At 34.5% G+C, this 18,492-nt stretch overlaps 1 protein-coding gene across 1 annotated transcript; it reads right to left on the reverse strand.

Moving 5' to 3' along the window:
• Positions 1-804: 804 nt before the first annotated feature.
• On the reverse strand, positions 805-15,660 carry LOC118733072 (cytochrome c1). The gene is made up of 4 exons (XM_036462264.1): positions 15,159-15,660; positions 1,868-2,232; positions 1,650-1,772; positions 805-1,453 (listed from the first exon to the last, which is right to left on the reverse strand). The coding sequence occupies exons 1-4, from the start codon at positions 15,173-15,175 to the stop codon at positions 1,305-1,307; spliced, it is 654 nt and encodes a 217-aa protein (XP_036318157.1). The 5' UTR covers positions 15,176-15,660; the 3' UTR covers positions 805-1,304.
• Positions 15,661-18,492: the final 2,832 nt, after the last annotated feature.

The following is an 18,492-nucleotide window of genomic DNA, read 5'->3' on the forward strand; positions in this document are numbered from 1 at the left end:
GAGGAAAGGGGAGTGTGTTACAATAACCTGATTTCAAGGAGAGAAGGTCATTGGCTCGTTGAGCCACCTGCAGGCCACTTGAGTAAGCCTTGCGGCCCGGTTTTTGGCAACGTATTTCCAACTTAATTTAATTTTTTTTTACAAAAATATAGTTTATCCCGACACAAAAATGCAAGCATTTAAGCTTCAAACTTTGTGTAAAATTTATTTAAAAAAATTAAAAAGAAAATCGTGTAAATTGCAAGATTTTTAATTAGATTTTGAATATATAGTTTGTGGCGCATTCAATTTTTAAGTGTAAGTTTGAGTGTCTGCGAAATACTGTTGATTTTTGGCAATTTTTTTGCTTACAGGGTGTGCATTGAGGAAAGTGGTCAACAAAATATATATATATATAAATTTCACCAAAATCAACTGTAAGTCCTAGGTTGTTCAAACTTGCGCTTTGTTATATTAAAATTGAAGCCCACACAGGTGCTTATTCAAAATTTTTCCGAAAACTGAAATAATGAACAATGTCAAGCCTAAATATTTTATTTAAAACCTGGAATTATTGTTTTTTTTTGTGTGGAAGAATAAACTATATTTTTATAAAAAAGAGAATTAAAATTGATTTAAAAAAAAATCTGGTAGTGAACCTTAAAAATTTGTTTAAAACTTTAAAATTTTCGTTGCTGTCTTTATTTTGTACATAGAAAAAAATTGAGATGTGCCCCACACAAACAACAGACCACCCTAATTCTTATTATTTAACTCCGGTTAATAAAACCCGTCAGATTAACAAACACATTTGATTTTTCACATTTTTAATTAATACATATTTTTGTTTATTGTAATAGTTTACGACAAATTTGTAAAATTTACGCTGACAGTATGTACAATAAAATAGTATATAATATACACGTAATTCCAAATACATATGAATGTATATGTAAAATAATAATTATAACACATTTTAAGAAGCTTAAGAGAACTGAGGACATTACTTATTTCCCCACACGAAAACAATGAAAAAGAAAAAAAATAAAATAACTTAAAACTAATAGAAGAACAAAGTTTAGAAAAGGAAACAAAACAGCGTGCGTGCTACTAAGATTCGCAGAACTATGTGCATGGCATTAAGTAAAGTAAGTGAAACCAGAGCTAAATGCGACAGATCTAGCAATTTTCATTCAGCGAACTTAAAGAAATTTATCGAAATGATAGAAGCCGGAAATGTTTTTCAAAGAAATTCGCAGTTTCCTTGTATTTTGTGCCCTCCGTGTGATAAAACTGTTAAACACAAAATCTAAGTAGTTTGCAGCTTAGTTGCGCTTCCTCAAAGCCAGACGGGCGTGCGGCAGGCGTCTCGCTTGTTCCTTGGGCTCTTGCTCGGATTCTTCCGCAGCTGTGTCGTCAGCAGGCGCTGGTGGTTCGGGTTTGCCGGGCTTCGCCAACAACTTACGGCGATTCACTGGAGGGAGTGCAAATGAGAATGATTAAACAAATTGGTGGCATAAAAAGGTCATATGTACATATATCAGATATATATATATATATATAAATGTATTTATATGAAACAAAATTGAAAAAAATTAGCTACTTACAAGGCTAGTAAGTACTGGCACTTATATACATACATAAGTTCGTAGTAAACAAAAAATACTCACAAGCTGTGCTGCCTGCCTTGAAACCTTTCGCAGGCGCTGGTGCTGGTGCAGATTCGGCGCCCTCGTCTCCGCCTTCGTCGTCAGCTGGCGATTGCTTGCTCTTTGGAGTTGGCTTCTCAACAGCTGTGAATTAAAGTCGTACATTTTTTATTTTTATTTTTTTGTATCTACTTATAGCAAAAAATCCATTTTATTTTTTATTTATCTTAGTTACTTACCTCTGTGTTTCTTAGCGTCCTGCTGGCGACGTTTCAGTGAATTCAAGAAATCATCGTTCGAGCGGAATGGCCGAATGACAGGACCTATCACCTTCTTGGGAGCTTCAGTTGTAGTTGTGGTGCTGCTTGCGGCTGCATCGTTCTCATCACCCTCCTCACCCTCTGGATTGTTGGCATCCTCATCGCCGTAGTCCCCTTCGTCTTCTTGTTGTGGGGGTGGTGGTGTGGTTGTAGTTTTTGCCACTTTACCACCGACTGGACGCCGTAGTGCCGGTCGTTTGGGTCCAAGGGAAGCCGGGCCTTCCTCCTGCGCGTAAGTGAGCGAAATGCAGCAAGCCAACGCAAGAACTACCAGCAAAAGTGTGCTGCAATAAATAAGCGAATTATAAATCAAAAATTTATTTAAACACAACCACAAACAAAGAAAATAAGTATGTACAGCTAAAGCTTAAAAACTGGATTTAATATGAAGTCTAACGAGTTAAGTTGCAATTATTGTGGAATTTCGTTCTGCAACAGACATACTAGCTACACCTATACACATACACGTTTAGCTACTAATGGCTATTAAAAAAAAATTTATGAAATAATCAAAATAAGTTGAAGTGAAGGCTCACTTGTACATATCTATGAAGGACGCTGCGGAATGAAGACGGTCTAGAATCTAAGACGAAGAAGAAGAAGAAAATTACGTATACGCCACAACGGTAGGGCTGAAAGATACTAATTTATGTGGTTACTTCAGCTAAAAGTCGATCAATAAATCGTTCGAGCGCGCATAAGCTGCTGTACGCTAATTGTTGTTGTTGCTGCTATTGTCCAGATTTGCTGTTTCATTTACTTGTAGCACCTAGCAACGCCACAAAGCCAAGTCCGAATTTAAATTGTATGTACAACAAGTGCTTATGCAAAATAACCAGTTTTAAACTTAAAAAAAAACAAACCGCGCACATTTACTAGAAGCTGCGATTTGAGAAAGAAAAAAAAAATACGAATGGCATTTTTTTAATGTTGCTGCTACCAGGGTACCGTTAGCTTAAGCAAAAAACAAAACAACAAATAAGTATTTGCATTCAACGCTAATAGAATGCATATGCATATCCTTCTACGTACATACATACATATACATCTATGTACATTAGGGTGCCCATGGTAATTTTTTTTCCTTTTTATGAGAAACATTATTGCGTATTTTTATAGATTTCTTAAAAATCGTTTAGAGGTCGCGATCTTACGTTTAGGTCAGAAAATGCGATTTTGGAGATTAATCATTTTTTGTGTGACTATTTTTTCCTTAAATTTTTTGAAAAACCATTTTTTTTCTAAAGAGCAATTGTATATCAATTTTGAATTAATATTGATGAACTCCTTGGCCACACTGCAAAAAAAAAAGATATAATAGTCCAGTACACACACGCATATAATTTCAAGGCTGTATTTAGGAAATGTTGCCAAAATTCGACAATTTTTATTCGATTGCAATAAATGGGGTATCAGTTTATTTGAAAATAAATTTTTGAAATTGTGGAAATAAGCGATGGCCAAAATCTAAAAAAGTTTAGAAAATATATATATTTTTTTAAAATCCCAACAATTTAAGTCCGACAATAGATTATTATACATCATTTTAAAGGCCTATAAGTCTTCTTCTCACAACTCATTCGATCTTTAAAATCTAATGTAAAATAGACATTCAAAAACTGACAAATCTCCAAAACGGTATTTTCTGGCATGAAATGATAGGTTGCCACCTCTAACTGATTTTTTAAAAATCTTTAAAAATAGGCAATAATATTTGTCATAAAAAGGAGCGGAATTAGGGGATAGGATCTTGAAATTAAAAAAAAAAAAAAATCGATGGGCACCCTAATTTACATACAAGCTTAGCTACATTAAGTCATAGAAGAGTACGTACGCACATATTCATATGTGAGTACCTTATAGGTATGTACATATGTACATTTATATCATATACATGCCTACAATTAGGTACATGCATATATATGTATACATATACAGTTTCTAACTCTTCTACATATCCATGTATTTACCGTTATTCTTTTGACCGCTTTTTCCAGTTGCTTAGTACCGGTGGCACGTTTATAACTGTCATAGCGGTAAATATTGCAGCCGCTTTGAATTGTTCGAATTTAAAATGCACTAATAGCTGTCGAAGCGCCAACACCAAAGTCAATGCTAGCACGAAGCTTTTGCAGCTCTGTGGCTGCTATCAAAATGCTGGCTGAGTTATAGCTTGGTTTGGAGCTGCACACATTTGAGATAAGTATTTATTTTTAAATGTATCGAAACAAGTACATACTACAATTTGTCACATGTGTAAGTTGCATATTTTTGATATTTCCCAAAATTTCATTTTGTTAGGGGAACTGGAAAACTAAAAATTTTCCGTATTTTGAAAGGAATTTCCGCCAAAATTCATCATACTCTCACCCTTTCGAAAACCCAACGATAACCAACAATTATCCGCTATAACAGAAGTATTTTTTATTTCTTTTACTGAAAGCTAGTTCACTCTGGATTTGAAATCATGTTTTTGCGAGAGCCGCGAAGTGAAAGAAAACTTGCTCCTCACTCACGGCTTTATGGGGTTTCAAGGGCAATGGGAGCTTGCCCTACGGATGTCCTCAATGATAACACATATATATTTTTCCTACAGGCCCTCACATAATGTACACCGCTCCAGTGTCTGCTGGAAGGCTTATATTAAGTTCAAACATAAATAACTCCAACTCGATTTAAAAAGTAGTTGAGCTATCACTATTTGGTGTTTCCACATAAAAAATTAAATAGGTTATGAAATAGTGCCAGAAAGTCAATATATACATATTAAACATACCAACAAGGGTTACATGCAAATTTTGACTCGATTTAAATTCAATTAAAAATTAAGAGTTCAAATTTTCTTTAATTGAGTGAAGTCAAATAATTGCTTGACTAAAGCCCTATTATAGAATTGGGTTTATTGAAAGAAGGAACGATCGCGCATAGTCGAGTAATTTCTCGATGGCTCATTGGGAATTGATTAAGGAATACAAGTTACAGGAACGAAAACGAACAGGAAATAGGAGCTCAACTTCCTGCAAATATTTAGGTTTAATGAGTGCAAGATCAGTCCGATACAAGCATCCACAATGTATGTAATTTTATCAACCACGCTGGTAAGTTTCAACACAGTGATCCGGGATTTATGCTAGCAAAGGGCAAATATTTGCTTCTTGGGCGTTGCGACCAATCTTCATCTAACCGTCCCTGTAGCTACAACGAAATCGTGTTCGCTTGACGTGCATTCCATTAGACAAAAACGCTATATCAATCGACAATCCTATGAATTTCATAGATGCGCTGCCTTTTACCAACATTTTTTTGTTACGATGGTGAATATTTCAGTACTTAGTTTAGGAAGAATTAAAATCCGTAAATCATGAACTGCTCGGTTACCAGCAGCTAAGTTCACTACTAATTACTATTCCTTCTTTCGCTCCGTCGTAGTACTGATTTTAAATAAATTTACGTATCCTCCTGTGAGATTATATTGTAGCATTGCTAAAGTCAGTTGCAAAATACAAATTATTTACAAAGCGAACTGTATCTTATAAGCATTAAATCTGCAAAAAACGAAGGTGTGATGAGTCAAACCATCGCACGATTTGCAATAGACTCCAGCTATTCAGAGAAATAAGGCCATACATTTCTAGGAAATGTGTAGTAATACAAAACGGTTGACCTCAGGCCCGCCAACACAATTGCGACCTGTTTTTTTGCGGGTGCAGCAAACGCCTTTCCAACACCAACACTTCAGCGCATTACAATTGCAATCACATCACTTCACACATTCACATTCACATTCGCAAGCACATCACATCTCATTTCATTTCAATGGACACATGGACGTACTACAAATTGCTGGCCATAATCATGTGCCTGCCGCTGCCATTGTTGTTATTGGTTGGTGTTGCTGTCACTGATCAGGTTACATAACAACATCGTTTTTTTTGCCGCTGGTATTTGGCTATTCTTCGCTTGAGTGGCACAATTAATTATTTTGCACGAAAGAAGCACAAAGATAGCCGGAATAATTGGTCATTCAGAGTCATTTGTATGCGATAGTGGCGGCATATTCGTTTGGACTTGGTCATAAAAATTAGATTTAGATCGAAAAAAAATCAAATGTAGAAATGTGTATTGAAACTGAAATGAGGCATGCATGCAATTTAGAGACTATGTATTTATTTAAAATAAACTTTGAGCTACTTGATTTGATGTTACGGTTTTCATGCAACCGGTTTGTCAACAAGTAACACAAAGAATAAAGGTGCCGCATTCACTCGATCAGCATTTTATACGAGTATTTGCAGTGGGTATTAATTTGTGTTTTTGCAAAAAAAAAAAACAAAAAAAATAGTAAAGAGGTAGCTAAAGCTTTGAATAGCACGTAGTGGAAGCAGCAAAGAAGTATCCATACAAAAATAAAACAAGAAGAAATATACAGTGATTTGTTGGCACGAAAATTGATTGCCTATTTCTTTAAAGATGTACATATAATTCGTAGATATGTGTGTATACATATAAAGCTAAAAAAACTGAAACAACAACAGTGTTTATTAATATCAGTTTACACCAGGGAAGCCAACTCGTGGGGAATTTCCCAGTTTGCGGGGATGGACCGTTTTTTGTGGGGAATTTCAGCTCGTTCAGTTCTAGTATAATAAATAACGTTTCAAATGGCTACCGTTGATTTTTTTAGAATTTTCTTTGTCGCATTTGCTATCATATATCGAATAAACACAATCAATTTTTATATGGAAGAAACCCGCAACAACTTCGGAAAAAATCCTAAAACGAAAATTTTTATATCAAAATATTTCTAGAATATCAAATTAACAAGCTCGAAATTTTTACGAAAGTTGAATTTTTTTTCAAATATTGCACAAAGTTTGAAACTTGGATTTATACGGTTTTTTTTCAAGGAATGAGCTATATTTTTATAAGAAAAAAGTAATTCAAATTAATTAACATAAAAATAAATAATAATAATTGGTGCGAGTAAAAATTTTTCGACCACTGCATATATGTAAATATTACAAAAATATTTTTTATTCCTTATTTGTTAACTAACTTTATAAAAGTTTGGTTTTGTTTACCAATACATAGATGAATTATTTTTAGAAATACAATAAACAGAAAGACCAGTAATATATCAAAATACATAATTTTTTTTTTTGTAAGTAAGAAAATATCTATGGGTGGGAAATTTTACGAAATTTCGGGCAAAATCGGTGAATTTCATTTTCGAAATTGGGGAATTCTCATAAATGAGTTGGTTACGCTGGTTTACGCACAAATATTTTCATCAACGCTGCAATTGTATTTGTGTTTATACGTAAGTATAGTACATATTCAGATGCGTTTCATAATTATATGATGAGACTACTCACAAATATTGAACTTATATTCAACTTTTCACAAAAATTTAAAAAAATCAATGAATTTCTCACTTTTTTTCAGTATTGTCAGCGACAATTTGCGAGAGGGGAGCATTCGCTGGTTGAGCAGCAGTTCATTTATTCAACTTGTTATTTTGAAATACTTTATTTTTTAAATACCGGAGAGTATTTTTAAATTACCTTTTTGGACATTATTGACAAAATTTTAGAACATTTTTTGGTATGCAGTTTGATAGCTTCAAATACCGTTGAATTTTGACAGTTTCTATTTGTTGATAGTGTCACTAGTCTGTTTTTTACACGAAGAATGTTCGACATTTTTTTTTATATATGGAAGTGCAAAAAAAATGATCAAAAATCAAAAAAATACTATTAATTTTAATACTAAAATAGCCTATAAAATAAAACCACATACCAAAAATTTTTCTTCAAATTTGAATAGAAAGACGTGAAATTTTTATGAAATTTTGTTGAACTTTTTCATTTTTGTACAAACTTTGAAACTAGGATTTATAGCCCAATTCTGTATCGGTGACAAATTTTTTTACTGACAAGTTTAAACTTTTTCATACATATATTTTTTCATAATAAAAACTGTGACAAGAATTTGTCAGTGATACGGAATAGAGCCGTTATATGGGTTTCATTACAGAATGAGCCATATTCTTATAAAAAAATAATTCAAATTAAATGACATAAAAATAAATAGTCCAAAATAATCAATATAAAGCGGTCGTATAATTATGTGTATCAGTGTACTGTGTGTCTACACAGTATGTACACACTTAAATAAAAAGTTCTGAATTCTTCGGAATTAACCTGTTTCGATAATTGTTTGCATAAAATCACTAATGTTCGTACTTGTATATAAGCACGTAACATCGCAAGAGGATGAACTAATTATGTACATACATATGTAGGTGCCAGTCGGCAACTAAACCGGATTAAAGAATTTTTGTGGTATTTTCTATGTTTCAATTAATGACGCGACCGGCTGGTAAGTAAGAGAAAAGAAGTTATCAAAGGTTGTGTAAATTGGCGCTAATTGAGAGTAGTTGTCCTTATTTTTAAATAAGTTAAAAATTCGATCATATCTGGTCACCTTGCCAATTCAGAGATAAGGAGACGCTGAAGAACCTGAGGTTTTTATTTAAACAACAAAAGTAAACATAAGGAATTTATATTTATATTGATGATGTTTGTAAATTCGCTGTACAGTGATTTGCAAGAAGCTCCCAGTTCTATGAAAATTTTAAAACTAACCATTATCTAAACAAAATGCACCGAAGAAGCATACTTGCGCTTGTAATTGATTATAGATATGTACATATGTGTGCCAGCACTAACATATAAAAAACTCATTCATGTATATACATACATCGTCATGTTTCAACATCACGAATTGGAAACGTGACTCTTTAGTGGGTGGGTAAGGAATGGCAAGTGTTGCAACGAACATTAAACATAATTTTTATTATTTCGCAAACCAAGGATGGCCAGTTACCGTTTATGTGCATACAATACGAGCACCTAAACTGGGAAGACAGGCGGCGATTGGAATTCGTGTTTAATATAGAATATTCTAGCTATTTAGGTATACTCAGTGGTTGCCACGAATTTATGTTTATTTTTTATTCAAAACCACCCCACTATGATGAGATAAGAATAACATTCCATAAAAAGGGCGACCCCGCCTTATGCGCAAACTACCGCGGGATCAGGCTTCTTAATATGTATGGTATAGACGAGGTATTCACAATAAGCCAAATCTTGGAAAAGAACTACGAGAAGTTAAGTAGTTAAGCACTTTATCTACTTAAGATCCAGTATAAACACCACCAACAATTTCAGCCTGGAGAACAAGTGAAAAATAACTCTTGCCAACAGGTGCTACTTTGCGCTCGGTAGGCAATTGAAAAGCAGAGCACTTTTTCGACGAATAAAAACTATGCTGGACAAATCTCGCATCATGCCCACTATTTTATATGGTGCAGAAACATGAACGATATCGAAGAAAGATGAGACGGTTTTGAGGGCTTTCGAGAGAACTACTTTACGCAAGATCTATGACGTGGGCGACGGGTTCTGAAGAAGATGGAATGATTAACTGTGCGAGTTTTTTAAGGACATGCATATAGTTAAGCGCATAAAAATACGAGGATTGTGCTGGCTTGGCCATGTTGTCCTTCGACTCAGCACCTACCGGTAGACAACAAAAATAAAGGGAGTCTACAAATATTATGGAAGTACCAAGAGCAGAAGGACCTGTCTACACTCCCAATGTACAACTGGCGCAAACTCCTAAAAGAGAGAGGCAATTGGCGAAGTTTTTTGGTTTCGGCCCAAATCGACAAACGGTAGTAAATAGTGCCAAGTATTTTTAATATTTATTAAGTGTTAATATTTATTAAAATTGTAGTCAGAGAGTATTGAATCACATAGACCCCTCACGTCGAGTATGTTTGTAAGTGTATGTACATATGTAGGCTTGTTTTACATAAACTCCAATTTAGTTGTTTTTTCTGGTATTTCACATTGTAAGCTATTTCATTTTAAGTTTTAATTTTTTAGCTCTCAAGCATTCACCTAGTTAAATTTTCGCAGTAATTTTGGTTAACCAATTCACTCAACGATTTGTATTCAAATGCCGGTTCGCCGCTTAAGTCTTTTGTTATGCGTTAACAAAGGTTTCGGAATGGTGTGTAAAGTATTGAAAGTGTGCGCAGTAATTGGCTATTTCGATGCATGGCTTAAAACAATTTTTTATATTCAAGTTTCGAAAAAATTTTGATGTAAAAAAAAATACAAAGATTGAGAAGAATTGAATTGGATGAGATGAACTAATATGACCAGTTTCACGAAAGCAATATAAGCGAAAAATTAATTAGTAAACATTATTATTTTTTAGTTGAATTTATTATAAAAACTGATAGAAGAGAAAATATCAGGTGCAATCCCGTATTCCTCTACCGAAATCTAAAAAAAATAAATAAACAAAAAATCACTCAGAGCGAGAGAGTAACACTAAAGAGTTAAACGAGTTAAGTTTCAGCGTATGCTTGCAAATACATTTTGAAAATAACTGCTTTTGGCAAATGAATGTTAGATAGAAACTTCTATTTCCAGCACTCGTTTCTTAATAAAAACTCAATGAAATTCAATAAAATTAGTCTACAGCGCCATCTAGCGCAAAGCTAATAATAAACGAACTTCAAAAATGAATACCTTTTATCAAAAACCCTTATATGAGTATTTTTTAAGAACATCTTTCAAGAACTTAACCTAATTAAACAATAAAAGGATATCTTCCTTATTTGAGCTAAACTCGAAAAAGCCATCAGCGTAGTGTTATTGACATCTAAAACTCACTTGCATTTGGTTTTTCTCAATACCGAGCCAACAAGTTTGATTTCGTCGCATAGTATTATTACTTTTTACCCTGTATCTAACGAAATCACTGCGCGATATTGCTTAATTTCCAAAATTTCATGCGCCAAAAATTTGCAATTCTACATCAATAACCGAGTATACATATAAATGTATATATTTCGAGTATTTATTAAAGTTTGAAAACAAAACTAATCCTGCATTAGCACAGAAAACTCTCGAACCGTAAGTAACCGTAATCGTTCAATGTAAAAAATGCGAAAAAATGCCGCTGCGGGCTGTTGCAGTAATCGACGCACACATTCACATAAAATAACAAGCGAATTTTAACCAACACGCAGAAAGTAATGAAATGTAAGCACACAATCAAACACAGTCAATTGCTTTGCATACATACATAGATGCAATTAAATTTGATTTAAGCCAGCATTAACATATCATTTGCCTATATCTGTCTGCTTGAATGCCTGCTTAACTCGTTGGCTGCAAGCTCAGTTGGCCCCTATGCGTATGCATGTTTCGGTGTGTTTGATTGTGCGCGCTCGTATGTGTGTATGTTTGTGCGGTGGAGCCGTTAATTTAAACGCGTGTTAAATTTGTAATTAAACTAATAATTTGCAATACGAACATAAATAGCTTTAGCTGGTTCTATGTACGTACGAGCGCAGCGCGTGCATGCAAAGCCGGTTGACTTGATTGCTGCATTAGCACCACCAATTGGTGGATGCCAGCATCGCCAGTCAAATGAAAATTACAAGAAACTGGTAAATGAATAACGAATTGCAACTGCAATCGAAATAGAAGTGGTCAGTGGGCTGGGCGCGCGGTTCGCCTTCGTGCTTTTGGACATACTTTTAATACATACAAATATCTGTATGTACATGTATGTATGTATACTCTGCTCACATGTTGGTTGGTATGTATGTCGACTGGATTGTGCTGGCTAAAACGTCTTACCTACTGACTTTGCGAAATTTACCGCAGCTGTTGTGGTTTGAGCTGATTGGTGCAGCTGCTGCAGACATTGTTGATGGACAGAGCAGTGATACAAAACGGCCTTGAAATCATTTCTCCGCAAGACGTGACGTAGAAAATTGTACGCAAAAGCAATACTTGATTACTTAGTACAATATTTGCTATCGATATATGTACGTATCGGTGGAGCTTTTATCGTTCCTTAAAGCTCTTTATAGCTTCTTACAACAAAAGGCCCAGGAAAAAAGTATAGTTTTCACAAATTTTCCTTAAAGTCGACCACACGTTAAGATTTTAATAAATTAAAGCAAGTCAAGAAATAAAGATATAAGCCTGATTCTTGAAGAAAAATAATGTGAATTACTAGTCCAGCCATTTGTGATGCATAAGTGTATTTACCACTAGCTTTTTTTTTCGAAAATTTTCGGCCAAAATTCGTTAAAGTTTCTTCATTTCTGCGGCTAATTTTGGCTGCTGCATCTGCATTTTCCTCTACTTCTTCTGTTACTATTATGTACACCATTTGCTGATGTGATTTCACATTTGTTTTATTTTTAAATTTTTACATTGTGGGCTTCTGAACTTTTTTTCTTGTTGTTTTCTATGCATCTTCATTTGTGTGTTTTTCCCCCTTAGACTACAACCAGTTTTGCATCTCGCCATTTTAAGCATTAATGTTGATTTAAATCGAATAGTAAAGTTCAAATAGACAAGTCTTCTTTTAAGTATTTTTTTTTTTTGCATTAATTATTTTTTGGTTTTTTTTTCACCAAATTACCAGCTTGATTTCTCATGGGAAACCAGTAACAAGTTTTTGCTTTGATAATCTATGCGGTTATATAATGAGTAAAACTCTGGGCTTCATTATAAGTGAAGTGCCACGAAGGAATGGTTTTAATTATTTTTTTTTTTATAAAAAAGTATATTGTTTTATTTTTCGTATTTGCGTATGTATATTCGTATGTATAAAGGCAGTGTCACATGATTGGGTATTCGCACAAAATTTGGTGCAAATTTTATCCCAATACAGTTGCAATGTGATTGCACAAATATTTTTCTTTATCCCAATCACGAAAACAATTTGATCAAATTTTTCAATAGAAGTTCGCTGTATTGTACCAAACGTGTAACTACAAAAAAAAAGTCCCATTTTTTTTATTTTTTACCAATAGACCAATATAAAAAATGTACATATCTGTATAAATGTACCAATCGTGTGACACTGCCTTAAGAATAACATTATAGCTTGCCTTTAGATATCAAGGGTAAATTCAAGTATTTTTTAAGCGCTAAATGTTGTAACCTTAAAGGCTTTTTCCAAAGAGGTTCTAACTAGAACACTCAGCGAAAGAGGTCTCTAATAGAATGCCATGCGATTGGTCATTTTTAATTTATTTTTCATCGTAGATAATCAATAAACACTTTTTTTTACATCTAAAAACCACACAGTCTTGCAAACCGACATCCATTTTGTGTTTTTTTTTTTTAATTTATAGAGGCGAATATATTCTGTTATACTCAATTGGATTGGTTTTCCAAGTGTCTTACCTATTACTCTTACAAGAACCTAGCCTTCAGTTTTTAACTGTCTTCTTTGAGACCAGGTTTTTGCAGCAGCGGCAGCGCCTGTTGAATGCTATTGCAAACCTGTGCAGGCAGTCGCGATTTTTTAGGTACATATTTTATCTGCTCATTCCTAATAGAATTCAGAGAACGGCATCCGTGATCGAATGAATTTCCTTTGGAATTTTCAGTTCGAAGGTGTATTCTTCTATAATGATGCTGTGATTCGGGTTATAGCTATTCGATATATGTTTGCTAATCATGTACAATCCTGAGCCGCTTGGGAGTTTTGTGCGGCGATTGGGGTTGGTCCAGGGCAAAGGGCGCTAGATGTCTAAGTGGTCCGATTTTTAAGAGGTGAAAACCGTAAGATACTCACAAAGTCAAGTGGTTCCAAAATAATGCGGTTAGCAGTTTTCAGAAGACTGATCCCATCTTTAGACTAAACTCTTCGAAAATTTAACCCTAACAGTTCAAGTCCTTTAATTCGAACTTCATTTTTAAAAATCGAACGAAAGGGTACAGATCTGATGACTTGGATATATGTAAATATCGGCAAGCTAAATACTTCAGGTCCAAGGCTCTTTCCTACATACAAATATATTGATAATTTGAAGAAGCCACAATTTTAAACTTAAGAAACATCAGAAAAATAAATTTTTGAGATTTTCAGTTTCAAAATAAAAAGCAATAAAAAAAGGTCAAGCTCGAGCGAAGCCGATTGCAATAATTTTCAATGGCTTAGTTAGACCAAACACAACAATTGCATTAAGTTCCGGGCATATTGATAAAACGATTGCTGAAATGCACACAAACATTTAATCATATGGCGGTGTCATGACCATCTTCCAAAATTAAAAAAATAAAATAAAATAAATTCTTGCAAAGAGGTTATCCAAAGCATAAATTTTGGATGAGTTGGCTTCAGTATATGTAAGTGGTCGTGGTTATATCTCGATTCCTTCTTTTTTTCAATATCATCCGCTCTCAAATTCAAAATTTTTGCTTTTTGCTCCGAAAGATGCACAGGCATACAGGGCTAAATGGCTGCTCTACAAGGGTCCTTCCATAGAAAGTTCAAATCACTTACACGAAAGTAATTTGAATAAAAATTAAATGGGAATAACTTTTATGTTATGCTATGTATTTTTGTATCTAGATAAGTTTTGCTGGAATTTTTTATATAATTTTAATTTAAATGAATAGTGGCATAAACTATATATATAAACATTGGTTAAAGAAATAGCAATGAGAAAGTAACCATTAAATCAGATCTCTTTCCTCTATTCATATTTCGTTTCAAAATATTATCAGTGCAGTACGCAAATCTTTGCCTGGGTCTAGGAGATACATATAAAAAAAAAACTAAATATTGAGTCCCCAAATACTGCTCTTTTGTCTTTCTAAAGTCGTCTTAAATACAACTACTCCAAGGACAATTTCTTAGCGTGAATTTGGTATGCCCTCCCTCCGAATGGTGACACTTGGAAAGCACATTTTTAACTGTACATATACAGACTTAAAGAAAGGAAACCCTGGTATACATTCTTTTTAGCACACTAATAAACTGCATTTTAATGCCAGCTTAATATGCCACTTACTAGATATCCAATTCCAGCACTAAGTGCAAATCAAAAGACTTAAGGCACGAACTCGTGTGCTGCTCAACCTAAATACTTGGCATGTTTGCATTTCCGACAGCTTTGCTTTGCACAACTTCACCTTATTATTATACTATTTTGTGTTTTGAGGAACTAATGTATGCCGTTTTTACTTCATTGCAAGTTCACTGCACTTTTTTTTTTAAATTTAAAATGTTGCAAAATGTCTATTACAATTTATTTACTACATCAAAAAAACAATAAAATTGGTTATAACATAGCAGAAGGAGTAACACTCACATGTTGAAGTACTTCATATTTGTTTGTTGAGAGTGTGTGCGCGTGCGTGCGTGTGTGTGTGTGCGGAGTTTTAACGGTATGTAATTAAAAAACGTTAACTGCAGATTTTTTCCAATCGAACGAACGCGTAATTACACAAAATCTGGTAGTAAGTACTTTCGGTTTTTTGTAAATCTTTTTTTCTCTTCTCTTTAGCAAAGCCTTAGTTAGGCTGCGTGCTGCAGGTTACAAATTGAAAATATTACAGGCGTTTATAGGCGTTTAATTGGTTGGTTGGTTGGTTGGTTGGTTGATTAGTTTCTTTTTATGATTTCGCCACCGTACTTGAGCGCCGAGCTGGAGTTGAGCGTGTGAGGCCACAATCACTTCTTAACAACGACTGTTTGGCATTTCAAATTCACTAGACTCAAGAAAACAATTTTAAATTGGTCTGCTGACGGCACAGCGACGGACGTTGACGGTGACGATGGCTGGCTGGCTGGTTGGTTGGCTGGCTGGTTGGCTGGCTGCCTCGCCGGCTGTGGCTGTGGCTGTGGCTTTGTCTATGGCACGAGCACTGACGCTTTTCTTGAAGGCGCAGTCGATGGCTGTATGCATATACATGTACATATGTATATGTCTGTTCCTTCGCTGTTACTGAGTTGCTGGTGAATATTGATTTGAAGTTAAGTAGTTGCAGAGTTTGTTCATTAATCTGCTGTGTTTGTGTTAGTGTGCAAGCATACACACATACATCTAAACATAAATATATATCTTCAAATACTGGCACACTCATGTATTTATATACAAAATATGTACATATTGATACTTAACTTCATATACATACTCGCCCCGTACTTGTAGTTGCTTCGAGCGCTATGAATAAATATGTATGTAGATTCGGGTTGTGGGACACACGTAGTATATAACAGGTATGGGTACTCCGTACACGTTGGCAGAGTTACTCTGACGTTAACACCATACTAGTTTTGTTGTTATTGTAGAATTTGATTTTATTTTTTTTTGCAGAAATTCTCTAGCCATAAAGGGTGAAAATTACTCGACACACTTCAATACTTGCCATCCATAGGTTGTGCTAAAAAAGTTATTAAATTTTGCTTGAAAATCGAAAATTCTTACAGTTTGTAAATAAATTTGGTTAGCAGAAATGATATATTTGAATACATTTTTGGATGTTATTTGTATTATTCGACGAATAAGTGTTGGTATACAAGTCAAAATAAAGATAACTTGTTTTTAATTTTGCGTTCTCAATTTCTTTAAACGAGTACTTAAATGTATGTATGTAAGTATGCGCTCACTTATACTACTCTCGGATTATTTCAGCAGCAAAAATATACGGTCAATCCATGTCAAATTAACCAATGGTTTTAGTTTACCATTTCTGATTTGGATATATTTAGTCAGAACTTTTCTCCTATCATATAACAAAGTTCAACCAAAGGAGAAAAAAATCTTTCGAAAGTGCTATGCCCAATTCCTAAAAGTCTATAGCAGTCTTATTTATTTTAAGGAGACTGTTATAACTAATAACTTGGAGTAAATTAGCGTCCTCATTGAAATATTTGAGATTTCGTATTTCTGAAATTTACCGTTATACGGGAAGCTGGTGCAATTTTAGTCCGATTTTAATAATTTTCAAGAAATTGCTTTTTCGTACCAATGTTATTAAGTGCACTGAGTTTGGTAAAAATTGATAAATCCGTTACCGAGACACACATTTGTGGTCATAAGTGGGCGGCGTAACGCCCACTATCCAAAAATTTATAATATTCTTTTATTTTATGCTAAGTGGTTATTGCAATAATCGATTTTAAGTGAATTAGCTCCAGTAGTTACTGTATTATCGCAATTTTCGTGTTCCTGTAAATTACCGTTATATGGCAGGTGGGCGTGGTTATTACCCGATTTCAAATATTTTCAACAGATTTCTTAACTAGACCCTACCCAAGCCTCGTACCGAATGTGGTAGGGTTGGTGAAGCTGCTACAGCATTTCATCTTAAGTGGGCGGTACCACGCCCATTTTCTAAAAATTTCATAATAATATTATTTTTTACCACAATTCTACTCCACATACTAATTTTCAACAATTTGCATCTAATATTTACTGAAATATCGCAGTTTTTGCATTTTTCGAAAATACCGTTATATGGGAAGTGGGCATGGTTACAGAGGGCAACTTACATATCAAATTTCGTTGATATATCTCAATTTTTGCTCGAGTTATCGTGTACACGAACAGACGGACCGAAGGACGGACATGACTTAATCGACCTCTCTTTTCATTCTGATCATTTATGTGTACATGTGTCCATATCTATCTCGATTCGTTTTGGCTGTTACAAACATCCATTATGCGAACAAAGTTAATATACCCTTGTGTACTAGTGCGCCCGGGTATAAAAAATATAACTATAATATAAATTAGATAAGTATATATAATATAAATTAAATACATCGCAAGGAAAACATTTTTGAAGGGTTTTTGTTTTTATTTGTTTAGAGCTTGTGCGATCTTAGAGCGGTTCCCAGACAGGATCAGAGCTAAATGCTGTATGCTTAAGCTCCTAAATAGCTTTGATATATGGAAAGGATCCCTGGTCATGGTTGGGAGGTAAACTTAAATGGTGATGATGGGACAGGCTGGTGCCTAAAAATTGCTCAGTCGTTTACGCAGCTGTTCCGACAACGGACCGCCTCGAGAAGTAACGGTTGCCGGATCAACAAGTCCAACAGTGACGAGAGCAGTGTAGTCTCTGTAAGCTCTGCCAGAGAGAGGAAGCTTTTAGCAAGCAAAAACACGGAGACGGCAGAGAGTAAAAAGGCACGAAATAGAGTGCAGGACATTTTTTTGTGTCAATTTAGAAACCACGGGAATTTTGTGCGGGGGAAGTACGGGTTTATAAATTAAAGAAAATTTCCTGAAGCATCAAAATAATAACTCTTTAAAAGTTTGTGTATGCAGTACAAAGACACGCCATGGCCCCTTTATCAGACATGTTCGACTTTGAGTTTGTTCAACGCATGCATGATGCCTTCTTCCTGAAGAATACCACGGTTATTCTGTTGAAAAAAATGCTGTTGTATAGTGTAGATCTTCTTAGTAATGAATACTTTTTCTACACCATCATTAGCGAAGAAACATCTGTTAGCGCCTGCAACTTCTTTTTTTTTGCCTTTTTTGCAGCGTTGCTGAAATATCTGCCTTGGGTAAAACGATTTTGGAATCTTAGTCATATACCCATATGTGTGTATGTATGTATGTATGTATATACGTATGTGTAAAGCTGGGAGTGTACAGACGTAAGTGTTTGCAATTTCAAGCAGGCTGC

This window comes from Rhagoletis pomonella, unplaced genomic scaffold, assembly GCF_013731165.1.
Source record: "Rhagoletis pomonella isolate Grant_MI unplaced genomic scaffold, Rhpom_1.0 Rhpom_scaffold_00002, whole genome shotgun sequence".
Lineage (NCBI taxonomy): Eukaryota > Metazoa > Arthropoda > Insecta > Diptera > Tephritidae > Rhagoletis > Rhagoletis pomonella.